Here is a 19,193-nt window from a genome sequence, read left to right as displayed (position 1 = left end):
AGACTGACACACAAGTGCGGGCCATAGAAACGTACAATATTAAGTTCGGGGTGATGGCCTTTGTAAATAAAGGCGGCTTTCGTTACAAAAAAATACTCATCATGCTGCCAAGGCAGCGTTGCAGTTATTTAGTCACTGACTAAAAATATCAGTATTAATATAAACTTAGAAATAAATAACAATACCTCTTCCTCACGCATACAATTTTGAAGATTCTTGAACAATTATGTACAACATTAGGTGTTGTGAAATGACTGGAATAAACTCAACAAGCACAAGACTTTTAAGGTTAGCTTAAGGTAATTTTGTTTCAAGTTTGAGGCAGATTGAATTAAGAAAAGAAGAAACTATTATTTCCTTCTCTTCTGCCTGTCAGAAACCCTGGCTGTTATAAAAAAAAGAGTTTAATATCTATGTAAATGTTAAATCTCAAAACAAAGCAACAGAACTACAAATGTCTACAAGCAGTTTTTTTTGTATGTGTGTGTGTGTAATATTTCTTTTTCCAGTTGACTAATTATTTTTTTAAAAAAAGGCATTTTTATCCCAACAAAACAAAACCAGCCACAGCTGCTCTGAAACCTAATCAGGCACTCAACAGCAGAAATGTGTGATTTTACAGCGCCTCACACATTAATCGGCACCCCTGGTAAAAAAAAGAAAAAAGAAATACAGATTTAGAAATTAAATCCCTGTGAAATTAGTGAAACTGAATAAGTTGTTATTACTTCTTTTTAAAATTGATCACAAAGTCTGGAAATGTATCGTCGTAAATGGGATGCTAGAAAGACTCATTTCTGGCCTGACTGTTCAAAATGCAAACCAAGTAAGGTAGATGGTGTTTCTTGCCCAAGGCTGTCCATGTCTTCAATAAACAATATTTAAATATGATCAACATAAAAAAAGGGGAATTTAGATGGTATTTGCGTCACAACAGATACCAACTGAGCAACTTTCACATCCCCAAGTTATCACATGACTTCGCACAGCAGCATCAGCAGCGCTGTGGAAATGCAGACACTCCTCAGTCCCTCCCCTTCCTGCTGAGGCTCACCTGAACTATCCAGGTTGAAACAACGAGCTGCTGCTGCTGATGGAAGTTTAAAAAAATCTGCTAATTTTGCAGATCAGAAAAGCTCCCAGTTAAAACTCAGACATTACACAAGTAAGGAGTTTGGTACGAAATGGTGAAAGAGCCAAAAAAAAAAAAAAAACCAGAACACCCGTCGAGACAATAGATTACAATGTTAAAAACATTTTTTCTTCCAATTGATTGCAGGGATGAAGTCTGAATTCTTCCTTAAACACTTTTTCCATTTTTTAGATGCTCTAGTTCAGTTTCTGCTAAACAAAAAGAAACTTAAATAATAGTTTCTTTCTGAATTACTAATTATTTATCAATTGTGCTCTAATACAATGAAAAATATTGCCAAGGAGCAATTCGTTACTTTTGATCTGTATTACTAAGGAATCCTTTGCTTTTGGAGAAACAATCAAAAATTGAAGTTGTTGAGTTGAAACTTTACCATCATGACGACCCTCATATCTACAGTCGGAGAGATAAATAAAATAATAAAAAAAAAAAGCTTAAAACAGCTGGAAGTGTGACAAAAAAAAGTCGCATGAAAAGCAAAGCTCAAACTGGAAAATTTTTCATCAGGAGATTATATCACTGCAGTAAGAGATGTACTAGTTTTTTTTTAAGGCTTCTTGCGTGTCCTTACCAGGGGTGCCTATATGTACATATAAGGGCTGGTGTGTTTATCTAATAAATAAAATTAAAATAAAATCTGTTACTAATCCGTTTAGGGGCGCTTATCGGTCAGTTGCTGTCGTAGTGTTTCTGGTGATGAGGCTTTGGGAGCCAGGTTTGTGTCAGTGCTCGGCTACCTCCCGGTGAATCTCTTCCCGCTAAGGCTTCGTTGCAGCAGTGTCGACAGTTCAGACTCGCTTGGCCACACAGCCCCAAAAAGCAGGGCGTCGCAATTCATTGGGCCGCACAGTAAAAAGCTCCAAAATTGCAACGTTTTATCACAGTAAAACTCAGCCATGAAAAGAAAAAAATAAATACACTGAGAAAAGTGAAATAGCAAAGCCAGCAAAATCCCCGCGAGGAATAAACTCTGTGGGAGGTTCAGAGAAACGCTTCCCCCTCGCTTTTAAGACAGCCTTACCCACAGCACGCTGGAGGACTCCACCTTTTTTTCCATTTGCTTCTGCTCAGAGGTGCAGAGGAAGAGATTCTCCTCTTCCTCCCTCCCCCCAACCTGCCCCCTTCTGCAATAAGCCTCTCGAATAAATAAAAAAAACAAACAGTGTCACGGCCTCCCGTCCTGCTGGAGGCCTCGCTGCTACCTTATGCGGCCGTCGGGGTGCGGCGCTCCCAGTTGGGATTTGGGATCAGGGCTCATGGAGCTCCAAGGGCTCTTGGCACAGGGCTGCATGACGGGGCAGGCGGTGAGGCCAACGGCGCAGATGTCGGCGGCCTCCCACAGCTCTCCCACCAGGCCGTCCACCCAGCCCTCGAGCTCCGGCCCGGTGAGGGCCGCATTCCTCTTGGCTCGCTCCACGTAAGCCAGGCTGACGGGGATGTTGAGCACCGGGTTCAGGCCGTGGAAGCTCTGCTCCATGTAGCTGTTCTTCGCTGGCCCGTTGTGGAGCCTCAGCGTGTCCTCTGGGGACGGGGAAGAAACGACAAAGAGTCAAGGAGATGAGCAGCAACGAAAGCAGTTTTTTCTTTAAGTCTAAGATTAAGGGCTGGAACTTTTAACCTAATAATTTTAATGAATCAGTTAAAGGAAAAAATGACATGGTAAAAAAAAAAAAAGACACATTTAACTGCAGTGTGGAGTTTGACCCCATATCCGTCTGAGCTGGTGATTAAATTAGTGAGTGGGGAACAGAGTGCTCTACGAGCTGCGTTGAGGTTCCCCTCCTCAGTTTGGCTGGCGTTGTGGAGCAAGTGATGAGAGCGGTGCCGTTTAATAACCACGATCACATTGCAAAAACAGAGGGATTTTGCCAGGTATTTTTGGTCTAGTTTCTCAGTATGCCAGCAATAAGGCAAAACCAACTTACAAGCAACTTTTCAGCAAGATGTAAGAGCTTGTTTTAGGTCAAAACTTCCTAAACATTGATGAAAAAGTATCGGTTATTAGTGAAATAATCTGCCAGTGGAACAAGACGACTTTAATGTATGGAAAAAATGTCTCTAAGAATTAAGATTTTGTGTTTTTGCAGTGCAAATGACTAAACATTGCAGCATAACATGACTGTATTCTAAATGTAAACGTAGATACCCATGACTACGGAGCTCCAAAACTAAAAACCTAAAGCCGAAGGATATCTGTGATGAAATCAAACGTCCTGATGAGGTGAGAGGAAAAAGAATCAATCGAATCAAATTGTATTTGTACGGCACATTTCAGCAACAAGGCATTGCAAAAACACAACAATATGCTGAAACACGTGGAGACACACAGCTGTTGTATCAAGCCAAGCTCCAGCGTTGAGATTTGTTCCTCCACTAGCTGCTCCTCTCTTTGCCTTTCACAGACATGCTTTAACTTGGTGGTGCATTCGCATCCAATCACACTCTGGATAATCTTTGCTGAAATGCCTCCAAAAATAACTAAGTCGTTTCTCAAAGGTCTTCCTCAACAGTTCATAAATAAAATACGTGCCTGTTTCCAACGAGGTTTATCGTTGTATAATTTAGTTTTCTTAGCTGATCAAGTCTAACCATCCTGTTCTAAACCAGCCATTTCCCCAGGTGTGCTTCACCATCGAAGTCACAAATTGTTATTCAAAAATCTCAACATGCTCCGAGTCTAAACACACCGGGAAGCATATTTCAAGGTGCTTTGGGATGGATCAGGGCAAAGTATAAGCAAAAATTAGCGTATTTTTTTTCCCCTAGTAAACATGGCTAGCTCAGTGTTTACCTGCTGGACGGTCACTGAAATGCGTAAAGACGACTGGAATTTGAATCTCCTGCAATCCTTCAGGTAAATATATATTTCTTCATAAGCATGTCGTAAAACTCTGTGCGCCTCTTCGAGGCAGAGTTAACTCGCTAATAGTTTAAAAACTAATAATTCAAGAAGCTGTTGTTTCATAGTTACCACATATTTGCATTCCTGAGTAATGATAAAGACTATACTAATAAACTATTTATTTTATAAAAAAAATTTAAGCCTTTGTCATTTAATACAATTAGTATACAATACCAACACTTGAACTAGGTCGTGGATGTTATTCATCAACTTGGTTGGATTTATTAACAATAAAGCTTGATAAATCATTTTTAAGGTTATTTCAACTCTGAGCATGTAATGTACAAACAGAGCTTGAACGCACCGTGAAGCTATCGTTCGTTTCCATTACAACATTATTTAGAAGTTCAGTGGCCTGACTGCAGGCCAGTGCTGGAGGCTGGTGTTGAATGACTCCAAAGGCTGATGAGCGGTTCCCATGCAGACATCTTGTGACTGCACCACCTAAACAATCACATTTGGGTCAGGCGAATCTGATTGTAATATTAAAATCAAAAATTCTGTTATTTCATCTTCTATCCTGGTCTACATTTCAAGGTTCGGCGCAAATGGAGCAGTCGCTCTATATCTTTGACAAGTGAAAGTGGAAGATAATAATGAAGGGTGTGTGAATTTTCAGAGCCCAGTTTCACTGTGAAGACGCTCAAGACTTAAGAAGAAAAACTCCACTTCCACTCAAAGTCTACCGCTGAGCCAGAAAGGCTCAATTTCTCTACTTGTTTACAACAGGAACCGGAGCACTAACTGTTCAACAAGTCAGAATCAAAACTTTTCAAATCACAAAATGCTTTGTACAGCGGTGAGCAGTGGTGAGACCTGGGAATTAGGTACAAACCGGTTCCTAATTTGCTTGAATGTAAATCTGCAATTCGATCTCCCGAGTGTGCCTTTGATGTGGTGTGCCACATTGTTGCAGTGCCAGATTTATGTAAACAGAAAGATCCAAGACATGCCCTCATTCCTGTTTCCTGTGACGACGAAGCCGTGGAAGGGAGGCTATGAAATCACAAACACAGCTTCTCTTTTAAAGCACCCACTCCACCCTGGGCTCCAGTGAAGCTTTAAATTCCTCACTGGTCTCCTAACTGGGATGCCAGCCATCCCTTCTAAGCATGGCTATGGAGGAAGGGAAAAAAAAAAAAAAAAACACTCCTCCCCTCACACCCAGATGTTTGCAGACATCAGCGTTTTTCACACACTTGTGACAGAATGATGCAGTCAAACCCGAGGTGCAGTCAGCACATCAGACGGTTCGCTTTGTGTTACCGCTGTGTGTTATAAAGCCCTGCACCTTGAAAGACTGCTTCTGCATCTGTATAAAATGTGTGTGTGTGTGTGTGTGTGCTCTTGCCACATCATAAAGTTTTACCAGCACTGCATGTAGGAAGGGAGCATGGTGCCAGACAAAGCGGTAAATTATAAGCAGCAAGATGAAATGCTAAAACCAAAGCACATGCTGGGATGCAGTTATCCCATCTGATAGCGCAGTTTTTAACAAATATAAACAAACTGTGGTGCAGTACATCCTTCTTTGTGCGTAATTGTTGTGACCGGTTTTTCTTTTTTTTATATTTAGTGAGAGTGAAATACTAAAACCATAACTCCGTATATCAACCACACACCTGCTGGAGCAAACTAATATTGTTTGACACTCTTAGGATGGCAATGGAGATTTATTGATGGCCAACTAAAACTGTCCATATAGCTACTTATAATTTGAAACATTTGTTTGATACCAGGTCCACTTAAAAAAAATAGTGGTAATTGTCCCTAAAGCAACTTTCTTTTTGTTCCATGTTTTTTGAAATAAAACATGAAAATATCTAACGTCAGACAACTTCCCTTTCTTAAAATGTTTAAGTCTTTTTAAAACTTCTCCGAAAGGAACGCGGCCTGGAACAAGTAAGCCTTAGTATAACGGATTATTGGTTTCAAATACTTTAACACCTTCATAGTTTGATTTCTACTTCCGCTTCTGTTGATGTGAGAAAATCTAGGCGGATTTATCGTTGCGCCCCCAATTTCAACTGCAGCCTGACGTCATCACGACTCCCTACAGCTCACAGCGTGTGTGTTCGGTGAAAACGTTTCGGTTGCAGGCAGAGCAGCGGCGGGACACAGACGCACCACCACGAGTGGAAACATAACTTACTCGGACCACTGTCGGCACGACCATTGACTTGTGACTAATATGTGACACAAAAACACATATTAGTCACGTGTCGTCTCATGAGAGACTCGCATGAGGCGACAGATGCAACTTTATGTGTTGTTTCTCTGCATCATTAAAGTGGCTCAGGCAGATTATTAAACCAAGCTTTCTTGGTTTAATAATCTGCCTGAACTGAGGAACTGATTACGCCGAAGTCGGCGGCATCTCAGCTCTCATGTGACTTTCAGAGGAAACCGGTGGCTTATGGACTGGAACACTGCAGCCTTGTTTCTTACCCATGCTGACTGATTGATTTAATTGTGTCATTGTTTTTAGAGGGCTAAGTGCGCTGTTGTTTAACGCTCTGTTTAGTATGTATGAGCTGCTCGCTGGGTTATTAGGGGTGACTTGATGACAAATAACCAGGGTCTGTAGAGGCCCGAGGCTTGATTAGAAAGGGCATCACTGCAGATACAAGGCTGAGTGCGTGTGTGGGTGTGTGTGTGTGTTTGGACCTTTTGGAACACCTAAATCAGCAAACATTACTTCATGGTCAATGTAGCATTCGTGCCGCTCGATATAGCATCTGACACAATGTCAGTGTCAGCGAGAAAAAAATTTAGAAACACAAGACAACTTCAGCGACAGCCTTATAGTGGAATGACATAAAGTTGGAGTTCAAACACCGACTCCAGGTAAAACGGCTAGAGATTTAGATGTGAGCAGAGGATAATGTGAAAGTCTGCACACGTCAGTAATAAGTAAAAAATAATATTTTAATTAAGTAAGTTTTACTTTCAGCCCATAATTAATGTCCATATTATAACTCAAATTGTTTTACTAATTAATATTAAGATTAAAAGAAAGATTTGAGGATTGAAAAATGTGTTTTTCATTAAAACAATTAAAATTTTGAATTAAGATGCACTTTTAAAAGTGGGGTTCTGTGAAGAGGTTATGAAAAGATGACTAATAGAATTTTATCACTCCCTTGTTGCATTACAGTCTATGCATTTCATATCGAAGATCTTGTGTGTCTGGGTCTGTTTGAGTCAAATATGACAAAACATGATTATGCTACTTGGAGGGATTATCTAAGGAAAGAAAAAAAAACAGTGGAAAAGCATCAAAACGATGTCCTTATAATTTCTACAATATCTTAAGTCGTTTTAATTTCACAGGAGTAACAAAACAATTCCTTGGAAACTGAAAACATTGTGTTTTAGATAAAGTCTTACACAGAAAAATGATCTGCAGACTACCATACTGTTCACTGTAAAAAATAAGTTTTTTTTTAAAAAATCATCAAAATCAAACGTGGCATTTGTGTGAACGTCAATAAAATCGAGTTTGGACAAACCGCTGAAACATTTGAGATCGAATTCTTAAAATGGCAGAAATCAACTTTTGATCTTCGCAACATTTTAACAAGAAGTTGGCTTGAGCTAACCGAGGAACCGAATCTAATCTAGACCGAGGTCGCACAGAGAGCAGCGACTGAAGGGAAGACACTGACTGCTGATCAAAGTGGTTTGTGGCTTCAAGGTGTACGAAAGTTTTAAAACGTCTCTGTTTTAAAGCCCCCAAAATTTTCCACCACACTGATCCTCTTAATGAGAAGGGAGAGAGAAACGGCCCCCCTCCCCTGCCTGTTGCTGCACTGCCTGTCTGCATCCCACACTTTTAACTCTTTTACAAAAAGACAAATTGAGATGATTGGAAATATTTCAAGTTGCAAAAAACACTGGGAGGTAAAGAAGCCGTCTGTTGTTTTTACTAATACACGGCAACACCTTATCTTAGTTTCAGCAGGATACTGCAGCAATGCTGCACCAAATGAGGAAATTGTATGAAAGCAGGATATTGTTGAATATTATAATGTTGATATTGGCTACAGTTATCCATGTTTGCATGTCAGCTGAGATTCAGTAAAATAAGCAGCAAAATTTTACCAATTAGCTACACGAGACAGTCCATGCTTACTGTTAATAATAACCACCTTAAAAATAGGTAACTATTCCTTTAAAGTCAAAACTACATTACATTCACAGAAACATGCATGCCCTTTTGAACAAGAGGGCATGCTTTCTTAATGAGTTTAATGTGTCTATGAAATAAAAACTTTATTTGCTGTCATGTTCTGATAACAGCAGAAGACGTATGAATGCCTCTCACCTTGTCTAATAGGCTGGTGCTTGTTATAGGCCAGCGGAACGATAAGGAAACGAATCTCGGCCACGGGGCTCCAGTTGTGTAGGATTCGGACGTTCCAGACTCCGGGTCGCAGCGGCTGGTTGAGTGGCGGACGATAGTGGGTGAACTCTGCGCTCGCGTCAATCAGGATGTCGTAGGTGGCAGCGATGACGTTGGTGGGGTCGATCCAGACCACGGTGACTGTGATGTTTGGCCCTTTGTTCCACTTCTGCATGCCCACCGTCTCGTCCATGGGGCCCATCAGGCCGCCGATGTTCCTGAACATGCGCTCTTTAGCGTCCCACTCGGTGCCAATCTGAGAGGAACACAAGGAAAATTGAGAGGAGTGAGCATATAAAGACTTGTGGAAAAATGAGGGCACCCCACAACAACCTGTGGGTTCTTCTCACATATTTTAACACATAATTATTTAATATCAATTTTAACAATATGAAGAAAGCTGATTAATGTAAATATACAATAAAAGCTGAAGAAATGTTCAACGTTTTTGCAAAATGCAATAACAAATGCATTTGTTGTGCTCTTGAATGTTGAAGTGAGAGCGAACGCTCTTTTCACTGTCTACGGAAGAATGGAGGACATTCAAAACAACTCGCAACAAGCGCAATTATCCTAAGAGCCGACCACAAGATCTTAGGGTTTAACTGCATCTTAAACCCTGTGATGTAATTGGAGGACCCACGGCACACTTTTGCTGCTGTGGATGTGACGGCGTACACGGCCTGCACAATCAGCATAAACCTCAGAAATTGCAGAAGATTAGCTTTCATGACGGGCTAAGAAAAACATGAAGGCCACAGTGAAGTTTACCAGACAAAACAAAGTTCCAGGCCTGGATGTCTGGGAAAAATGTCATTTTGACTAAAATTGAATTATTTGGACACCAGAGAGGAGGACTTTATTCTCAAACAATATACAGTATTCCACGAAAAGAAATTTATACACGCCTCTGCTTCATAGCTGATAAGTGTCATGGTTTGGAGGCCTGGTCAGGCCACTATCATGGATTCTTGAGGAATATGACTATTAGAAGTATCTCATTGAAGTTATTCCAGCCAAAGAAGGTCCTGTTTTGTTGAGGTTTTATTCCAAGAAGTAGCGAAAAGTACATTTTTGGTGTTTACCTGTAGATGCACCACTTGGTTTTTCAGGCACAATCAATTACATCATTCATTTTAAAGGAAATTAATGTTTAATGTGGTATCCTAAATTTTTCACAACTGTGTAGATGCTATAAATTCACTCTTAGGACTTTATACAGACCTGAATAATAAACAGAATGTTACTTGCTAAACAAACTTTCTTTTTTAAACCTCCATCAAAGCTGCAGTAAATTATCATGAGACGTAGTCCCCATCAGTCAAAATGTACCTCAGTCATCACAACTGCCCTCCGCTGTTGGGGAATGCACAAGCCGACAAGCCTGATCCGTTTCCTCTTCCACATTTACGGTTTTCTTTCACATGGACGCTGCAACGCGCCGGACTGGGAGACAGGCGAAACAAACATGCGGCGACGCCCCGAGGCGTGAGCGGCAGAAGCAGGCAATGAGCACCTTTATTCACCGAGAGACAGGCTCGTTCTAAACAGTGAAGAAGATTACAACCTCAGATCAGTGAATAAAAAGCCAAAACAGTGGAAGACTCTGAGTACATCTAGACGCATCCATTATAGCCCTTTTTTGACAGGAAAAAACACGGGAATCTAGAGAGAAGAGCTGCTACATAAAAAAGGGGCTTTCAAACGTTTCCACCAGCACTGGAAGAGGCTGCATTCTCTGTGACAATATATGGAGACATAAAGTGAGAATAAAACTGAACAGGCGGTATCGGTGAGTAAAATATATCTGAATATGAATTAGAAACATAAAGTGCAGCTGTGGAATATGAAGCAGGCTGACAGCTTGGATTGCACCAGAAGACTGCCTGAGGAACAACGAGCCTCTTCAGGGTCTTATTTACAGAAAGCTTATTAGCCTTATAGTTAGTGTTTGAGGATTTGCAGAGCATTAATAGTTGGTTTTTAACGTCTCAGTTTAAAAAAAATGCTGTTAAAGGGGCAGCAGAGATTGAAGTCAAATTCTCTGACGTTTTTATCAGTAATATTTATCTTCAGAGATGCGACGAGAAACTGGCTTTTGACGGTAATTGACCAAACACCGCTATGTGACACGGACAGCAGTGCTGCGGACCCTGGTGATAGTTGAAAAGGCGTTTCAAAAAGAAGTCAGCAACAGCACAGAGATGAAACAAAAACTGAATTTTTGACAACAAGCTTAAGAGGCTGTGTTGGACTTGGGAATGTTGGCAAACTTTTGGGAGTCTCAGAGTGAGGGTGCTGTGAATGCAGACACAGTTTATTGTCTTAGTAATGTTAATCGCTGTTTTCCATCGGCTGCTCTCTTGCACGCACAACGCGACGTTTCCTCTGCTCCTGATATAAATTAATGACCACTTAAAGCAACAAAATGACAAAAATCGTCATCCTTGTGTCTCCGCATATTGAAGTGGATATGTTTGTCTGCTGCTGCTGCTGTTTTTGTTGCAGTCCCTCCCTGGATCTGCAATTATGTTACTGCCTGTGGCGTCCCCTCAACTATCTCTCTTTATGCTGATGTGGGTTGAAGTAAAAAAAAACAAAAAAAAAAAACCTTTTATTAGGGACACAGCCAGGGCACAGCGACAAAACTGTGCTTTATTTATCTGAAGGTTAAGTCAAAATTTCAGAAAAACAATCTTTATAGTGTGTTAGTTTTATAAGTTCCTATGTACCAAACGTCTACATTTTAGTGAGTACATGTTTTTCTAAACGGTGGCTATGCTAACTAACCTGAGCAATCATAGCAGACTTCGCTATGGTACAGCAGAGAGCAAGGGAGAGGGTTTGCATACACAAGCGTGATTGACAGCACTAACATCCTCCTCCTGGCTCTGATTGGTCATTTCTGACTGGGAGCCGTGCATTTCTGCAAGTGTCTGAAGGACAACTGGGACGAGTCAGAGGAGCTTGATTTTTTTCCCCACAGATCTGTCTCATATTGTACTGTCAAGACAAAAAAATCAAATTTTTTTACGTAAAAGTCACATACTGCAGCTTTAACAAATAAAATAATAATTTCAAAACTGCATTTTGCACCCATATCATTTTCATCTTACAGTAAAGTATGTTTCTGTTTCACCATTTTTGTTTCAGAGTGTGCCAAAATATATATATATAAAAAAAACATTTGAAGCAAAGGAACCATTAAGACTCAGCAGCAAAAGAGTCTTTAAAATCTTTTTTTTTTTCTTTAGATGAATTTGAATAAAGAAAGGATATTCAGATGGATGGATAGAGGGAGAACAAATCTAAACATCAGGAAAGCTAAATGAGTATGCAAAAGGAGACATGGAGCCGTGAGGATGACGAGGAAGGCAGCCAGCACACACATACACATATACATATACACAAAACTGACAGAAAAAAAAATGCCTGGGGCATGCTGGCAGAAATGTGAGAGGAAAGTCTGCTTTTGGAAGCGCTCATTGTGACAATGGTAGCTGATTAATACAGCCTCACCCTGCTGGAGGATCAATGGCTGACTGGAACTGATTCAGTGTTACATCCTCCGAGAGCTTAGATTGCCGTGCACGGTAAAAATAGACATTACTTGCTTAAATGAAACCAACAGGAAAAGACGGAGATTCTTGGCCATCTGGTAAAGACACCTTGCTTTCATCTCAATTACTGGAGATTTTTCTGCAGTTCCAGCGTCGTGGACCGTGATCTGCTTTTTATAGCAAATCAGCTGCCTTGTCTGGCTTTTGTATAGCTTTTTGCATTACGCCAGATGGACACACACACACACGCACACACACGCGCGCACGCACGCACGCACGCACGCACACACGCACACAATGAAGCCTACAATCAAGCTTTAGAAAGTTATGCAGTATTATTGACTGAGATGTTGCATTTAGGGAGAGCTTGGAAATGGCCGTCTAAACGTAAGGTTGCGGAAAACAAGGCTGCCTCTGCTTTACGCGTCGCAGGTAGGAGGGAAGCTCAAGAGACTTGCCCCTGGATCTTGCCCTCAGTTTATTCGGCAACAAGCATTGATTAAGTGCAACATACAGTAAATAATGAACAGAAGGTTCTGCTGCAGTCCAGACAGCACATTTTTCAAGCCGTTTCAAGCCAGACGAGTGGGCAGCATAGCCTTTAAGCTTTACAGGCCTTACTCTAACTGAACATGCATTTTAAGCATACAGAGTTTAATAGGAGGCACATAAACACTGCTTGACAAGCTGTCTGCCTAATAACCAAACGCCAAATCCATTCCTTGAGCAGAAGAAGATAGTATTGTAAACACGCTGCTGTTTACTTTGGGCAATTATGCGGCACCGGAGAAAAAAAGGCTTCAATGCAAACGATTGAGTTGGATATGAAAAGTGTGTTGTCTGCATTTGTATTTAATCCCATTTTCTCTGATACCACTATATATAACATAATGCAATAAACATCGCAAAAGTTCTGCGAGGTAATGCAAAAGAAAACAAAAAAATCTTCTGCGTCCCCTAGATTCAGTTTTGTGGCTTACAAAAACCTACATAGAAAACTAACCAAGGACACAACGTTATACAGTGCCATGACAAAACATGGTGGTAGCAGCATCATGCTGTGGGGAGTGCTGGTCAAAGTTTATATCAACATGGATGAAGCTAAATACTGAGCTCCAAAATAAGAGAAATAGTAAAAGTTTTGATATTTCGGCAGGGGTTCCCTTCCTAGCAGAACACTATCCACACAGCCAGAACTAAATGGATTTGTTTAGATAAAAGCTCAGCCATTCACCAGGTCTGTTGATGTGTTAGGCCTGCTGAAAAGCCACACCTAAACCCAATTAGGAACAAGTGGAAAGAAGAAGAACTGGCACCAAAGTATCAGTTTCTAGCTGTGTGAAGCAGCCAGACACATGAAGTGCAGTCAAATGTTGTTCAACAAAGTGTTAACTTGCAAGGGCTTAAAGCAATTTTTTTTTATTTTTGAGCTCCAACTGTCTCCAGTGATCTGAAGTCTTAATGCAGAACGAAGAAGTTCAAATAGTTTGGAAGGTCTCGTCCATTGGTAGAAACTTTTAACGCGTTTAATGCAAATTTCGGCCAACAGTTTGTAGTCAAACAACGTTCACGACATTCTCTTCTTACAATAGCTGGAAGTTTGATGGAAAATTAACTATTAACTTCTTCCAAAGCAGGCCAAAGAGAGATTACCTTCTGGCCCTTTTCAGCTTCAGCCTCCAGCGTACAATGACCTCCACATTTAGCTCGTCACTGGCTGTGTGTCTATTCATTAGTCTTTGGCTTAAGACCAACACCCAATTAAGTCGCATGACCTCTCAGCAAAGCACAGCCTTATTTCTCTGATGGATGATTGGCTTTTTTTGAGGAACTATTACTGAACTGGCAGCTTTGTCATTACTCCCCACAGTGTTTGGATCCCTATTCATTAATAGATCTCACTCTAATCACTCAAAGTTTTATGTAAGCTTGAAAGGAAGAAAGTTGGACGGAGAAACTCCTGATTTAGCAACTTTTTATATTTCACTTTTATTACTTTCCTGAACATACCCCCATATATACAAACGTTCCCTCCACAACACCAGCGTGCCGGCGCCAATAGTCTGACACCTCCATTAAATAAGGCAGGTCAGTTTGATCAATCAGGGGCATGGATAGTCTCGCTCTACATCTGGCTCTGTTTGAAACCACAGGGCATGAGCACCCCTGGAGGCTCATTAGTGACACTCTTTAGAGGGAGGAAAATGAAACGCAGGTGAACAAACTTCAGACTTTTACAAGAGACGGATTCCAGGAGCAGCGCTGACAGATTCCCACGGGGCTCTCTTTAACCCGCAGGGAAAGACTGATGAATGCTAAGAAAGACACGGGGCAGAGATGGTTGTGACGAGACGGATGATGAGAACGTGTGTCCAACTCTGAGGAAGAACTTTTGGCACCAGAACTGACTTTGGTTTATAGTTGAACTAATCTTAAGCAAGCCCCTGTAGATTTTGATTGTAAAAAAAAAAAAAAGAAAACGGTAAATGGACAAAGTAAAAATGACTAATGACTTCAAAGTTATTATATCCAATTTGTGCTTACAAAGCACACATTTCAAACGGTCCCTATTTAGCTGACAAACATGAAGTCAAAATGAATAAATCTGTGAGTGAAAAACAAAGTACATCTCACAGGAACGAAGTTTAGCTATGTATGCCTAGATGCTAAATGTTTCTGACCCGAGTCTCGGGTCAGATGAGGCCAGAGTTATTTGTTTAATGGTCAGGTCTTGGTTTGAACCCAGTGAACATTCCTGCACAGCTTTCTTCAGGTCCGACCCCAGCAGTACAACCAGGTCGAGACTTTGACTGGGCCATTGCAGCACCCTGATACGATTCTTTCTCATCAATTTAATTTGTTTGCTGTCATATGTTTGAGGCCACTGTCCTACTGAGGGCTCAATTTGGCCGCGTGTCAGCTGTGAGACAGATGACCTCACATTTGACTTTGACACTATTGGTGGCGAGTGGCTTTGAAACGAGCCTGCAGCCTTGCTAGGCTGCACATACCTGCACAGATTTGCATTTTCCACAAGAAAATAATCCACGTTAGTGCAGAGCGATGGATTTCAAATGGTTTAGAAATGGTTTTATAACCCTTTCCAGGTTATTGGCAGAAACAGTTTGGTCATTTACAACTTCGCATGGTATTTATCACACTTCATTATGCTTCAAACCCACACCTGGAAAAAAAAAAAAACTCTGGTGTTTATAGACGTGCTGTAACCTTCTGATGAGCAGCTAAACAAGTGCATTTTATTAGTAACACCTGGTTGCTACTTTATCTATTAAATCCTGTTAAAAGCAGCAATCTAAACTTGACATATACATATATATATATATATATATATATATATATATAGGCAGCACAGTGGCACAGTTGGTAGAGCTGTTGCCTTGCAGCAAGAAGGTTCTGGGTTCGATTCCCGGCCTGGGGTCTTTCTGCATGGAGTTTGCGTGTTCTCCCTGTGCATGCGTGGGTTTTCTCTGGGTACTCCGGTTTCCTCCCACAGTCCAAAAACATGACTGTCAGGTTAATTGGCCTCTCCAAATTGCCCCTAGGTGTGAGTGTGTGTGTGCATGGTTGTTTGTCCTGTGTGTCTCTGTGTTGCCCTGCGACAGACTGGCGACCTGTCCAGGGTGACCCCGCCTCTCGCCCGGAACGTTAGCTGGAGATGGGCACCAGCAACCCTCCCAACCCCACTAAGGGACAAGGGTGTTAAGAAAATGGATGTGTATATATATTTACATTTTGGCTGTTGATAAAAAGCTAATTGCTTGCAAGGTTCCAATGACATGTTTGCTCACGTACTCATCCTTTGTTTATATTCCTGTCCCAAATAGAGTATTTATTTACTCTTAGACTGATCTCAACAAAGCTTTTGTAATAATTGGACAGATAGGTTTTGTGGTGGTATTCCTTTTTTTTTTTTTTTAACCTTCTTTACTATATTCTCAATACTGTGTGGTCACAAAAAAATATTTAAAAAAACAAACTCTGGGTCTCTGCCAGCCTTGATGGCTATTTAAAATTTGGTTTAACTTTTTTTTTTAATTCCTCTCATTGTAGATTTGAGCAGGTTTAGACAAATATCTATTTTCTTGTAACCATTTCCTGCCTTATGAAGATTTTCACAAATTTGCTTTACTTGAATATCATGTTCTCTTGTCTTTCCCACTCTGAAGAGTGTTGTGTCATATTTTGACTCCGAGGAAACATGAATGTCTGGATTATATTTCTAAAAAGTTTTGATCAAATAACAAAGCATAAATGAACAAAATTAGGTACATTCATTTTACAGGACTCCCTTAATAAGCTCTGTGAAACACAATTAAAAGATTTTTCCCCCCCGCACTGAATAAATGTACTTAAACTAAAGCTTCGGCTACTAAAACAAAGAGCAAACAAATTTTAAGGCCCAGGGGTGCACATAAATGTGAAGGGTACTGCATGTATATCTGTACAAATGTGGAACAATGTGCTGTGAGCAAGGATAAAACTTGTTAGATTTACGCAGCAGAGTAATAAACCTCTCAATGTCAAACCCGTGCAATAAGCAAAATACTAATTTTAACTGTGTTGGCTTCGAGTGCCTCTATATTAAAAGTGCAAAAAAAGCCATACGCGCGCCCGGGAGGCAGAGAAGGGAGAGTGAAAAGAAAGAAAGAAAGTAAGAAAGAAACATGTCTGGCTTTGTACATATCTAAAGAAGGACAGGGAACACGTTCAGCCAGCCGTGTGGTTTATCTCAGAAACTACAGTTGTAAAACCTGAGTAATATGGTTCGTATCTGCTAAGTTGACAAAAAGCGCCGACCCTCTGCAGCAGTCGGGCTGTCTCATTTAAGCTCTCTCCGCCGGTTTTGACTGACAGACGGACAAACTGAGTGACAGTCGAGGCGCTGCACCAGACGACGAATGCTTTCCAAAGCTTAGCATCCAGATAAAAGCCACCGCTCGCATTGCTTCTCTGTCACTCACGGCTTCGTGGGCCCGACACGTAGAATGCGTCTCTTTCTGACTCCTTCTGAGTCGGTCCCCAAAGGTGAACAAGGTGGAGGTGAGTCCAGGTGAGTGCGTGTGAAAGTGCAGGCTGCAGGCTCGAAACAAAGCAGACAAACCCACCGACAGATTTGTTGACATTTCTGCACCTCGCGAAGCAGGGATAACGCCGGGAGAAAAAAAGGTCAATTTATATTTGCTCAGTTAATTTCTTTCTAGAATAGACTGGCTGTCGCATCACAGCCGAGTGACTGTATCCTAAACAGAAACAAAGATTAACATAACAAGACAATCAGGGGAAGCATCCCAGTGTGAAGGTGAGGAGTCATTATATTAGGAGGCAACAAACGAGCGACACGTGAGGCACTCATCCCCGTAGACTCGGGTGCATTCAATCAACTCGCATTTTACAAGGCCATCACAGGCAAGGGTTTAATTGTGTGAAGATGTGCTGCTATAACTATGGGCAATAAAGAAATGAATAAAATGTCACCGTAGCGATAAACTGCAAATAGTGTGTAATTATAGATTTATTCTGGGGTATTTTTTTGGCCTGAATACTGCCCAGGTCTGCAGAATCAGAAAATTCCCCTGTCGACGACGCGAAGAAGACCGAAAGATCTGAAGAGCAACCGACCATGTTCTGATTTAAAAACGCTGTAAAAACACACGAGAAGCAAAAGCCGGTCGTATGTGTTTGTCCTGCGAGTGTTACAAGGACATTTCTTAGCCACTGAGACTCTAGTAAACACTCTGATGGCTTTCTGGTTGCCTTATTTTTTTTTTTTGACAAAAAACGTTCTTGAGTTAAAAAAAAAAAAAAAAAAAAAAAAGGATAAATAAGACTCACCTCGGCGAACTGAAGCCGGCTGAATGTGCTGCCTGGAAGCGTGGTCAGCTCAAAGTTCTTTTTTGGTGCCACCCAGGTCTCCATAATCTCCAGCTTGCTTGTTGCCAGGTTGGTGGCATGGTGCTTGACCAGGTAGCCCTGGAACTGGTCCAGGTGGAAGTAGAGATGCACTGACACAGGGTGGCCCATTGGGAAATACCTGGCACAATAAAAAAATAAATAAAAAAGAAAGGATAAATCCATTAAGGAAAACCTCAAACTCTGGAGCAGCTTTTCACAGATAGGACTGCAAAACGGGGAGAAAGGAAGATTTTCAGGATTTATTTAGGTAATGTCTAGAGGGAGTCTGCCTTGCACATGCTAATGTGGCCGGATGCAAATGTGTACTTGCTGTAAAGGTTAGTGGGGAGTCAATGTGCTCTGTAATTGTGTGACACGGTGGACATTAATTCAATGACCTTTAACAGAGATGTAATCTGTCAAAGACACGTCGACAATACAGATTATTCCAGGGAAGTGCTGCTCGTGGGCTGTTAAACCCACACTTATGCGACTGGAGTTTATACGTTTTATTATCTGGGCCTGAACGCTGAACATTATTATGAAGGACACTGTAATAACAAAACTACCCCTTAAATCATCTCACCTGGGTATTCTCATTACTACCATAACTGCAGGTTCATCTTAGATAAGGATCAGAAACATGATCAGCAATTTAACAAAGAAATTCAGCACAACATAAAAAAGGTGAAGCATTTTTGTGAGAGGCGAAAAGATGGCCGTAACTTTTGAAAAATCTCAGTATGACATACCCAAACGAGAAGGCAAACCTGCGTTTTCAGTCTTTTTTCGATTTGCTGCCGTAGCTAAGATTAGGTCTGATCAAAAGGAAAATAAAAATAATGGAACGCCCCGACAGGATATTTTTATACAGCTTAGGAATCTGTAAGCACTAAATATAAACTGATTTAAACATGCTTTTTTTTTTTAGCCTCAGTGCAATTTACTGACTATTTTATATATGTTTGATAGTTCATATGATTTATATACACTTATTATGTCAATCAGTAAAATTTTATTTGCATAGCACCTTTCAGCAATAAGGCATCACAAAAATACAAAGTCATAGTTACGTGTGTTAATAATACTCACCTAATTTTCTATGAGTACCTAATATTTGAAAGCAGCGTCAAAGATATCCACACAAAAACAAATATCATTAAAACTCATCCTTTTCTCCTTTAGATACAAGAATAAAAATAATCCAGCTAGCCAAAATGCACTACTGGTTGAGGCAGCACATACACAGCGGTGGTGGGC

The 19,193-nt window shown here is 40.8% G+C and overlaps 1 protein-coding gene across 1 annotated transcript in view; it reads right to left on the bottom strand.

Moving 5' to 3' along the window:
* Positions 1–490: 490 nt before the first annotated feature.
* LOC103464839 (xylosyltransferase 1) overlaps positions 491–19,193 on the bottom strand; it is a 108,421-nt gene continuing 89,718 nt past the window's right edge. The window contains exons 9-11 of the mRNA XM_008409210.2: positions 17,874–18,072; positions 8,383–8,716; positions 491–2,674 (exon numbers count right to left, since the gene is read on the bottom strand). Coding sequence (XP_008407432.1) covers positions 2,352–2,674; positions 8,383–8,716; positions 17,874–18,072 — 856 coding nt within the window. The 3' untranslated portion in view covers positions 491–2,351. The remainder of the gene's footprint in view (positions 2,675–8,382; positions 8,717–17,873; positions 18,073–19,193) is intronic.

The sequence above is a fragment of the Poecilia reticulata genome, linkage group LG1 (assembly GCF_000633615.1).
Source record: "Poecilia reticulata strain Guanapo linkage group LG1, Guppy_female_1.0+MT, whole genome shotgun sequence".
Taxonomy (NCBI): Eukaryota; Metazoa; Chordata; class Actinopteri; order Cyprinodontiformes; family Poeciliidae; genus Poecilia; species Poecilia reticulata.
Note: the sequence above shows the minus strand (reverse complement) of the source record. Positions and strands in the feature narration are given on the sequence as shown.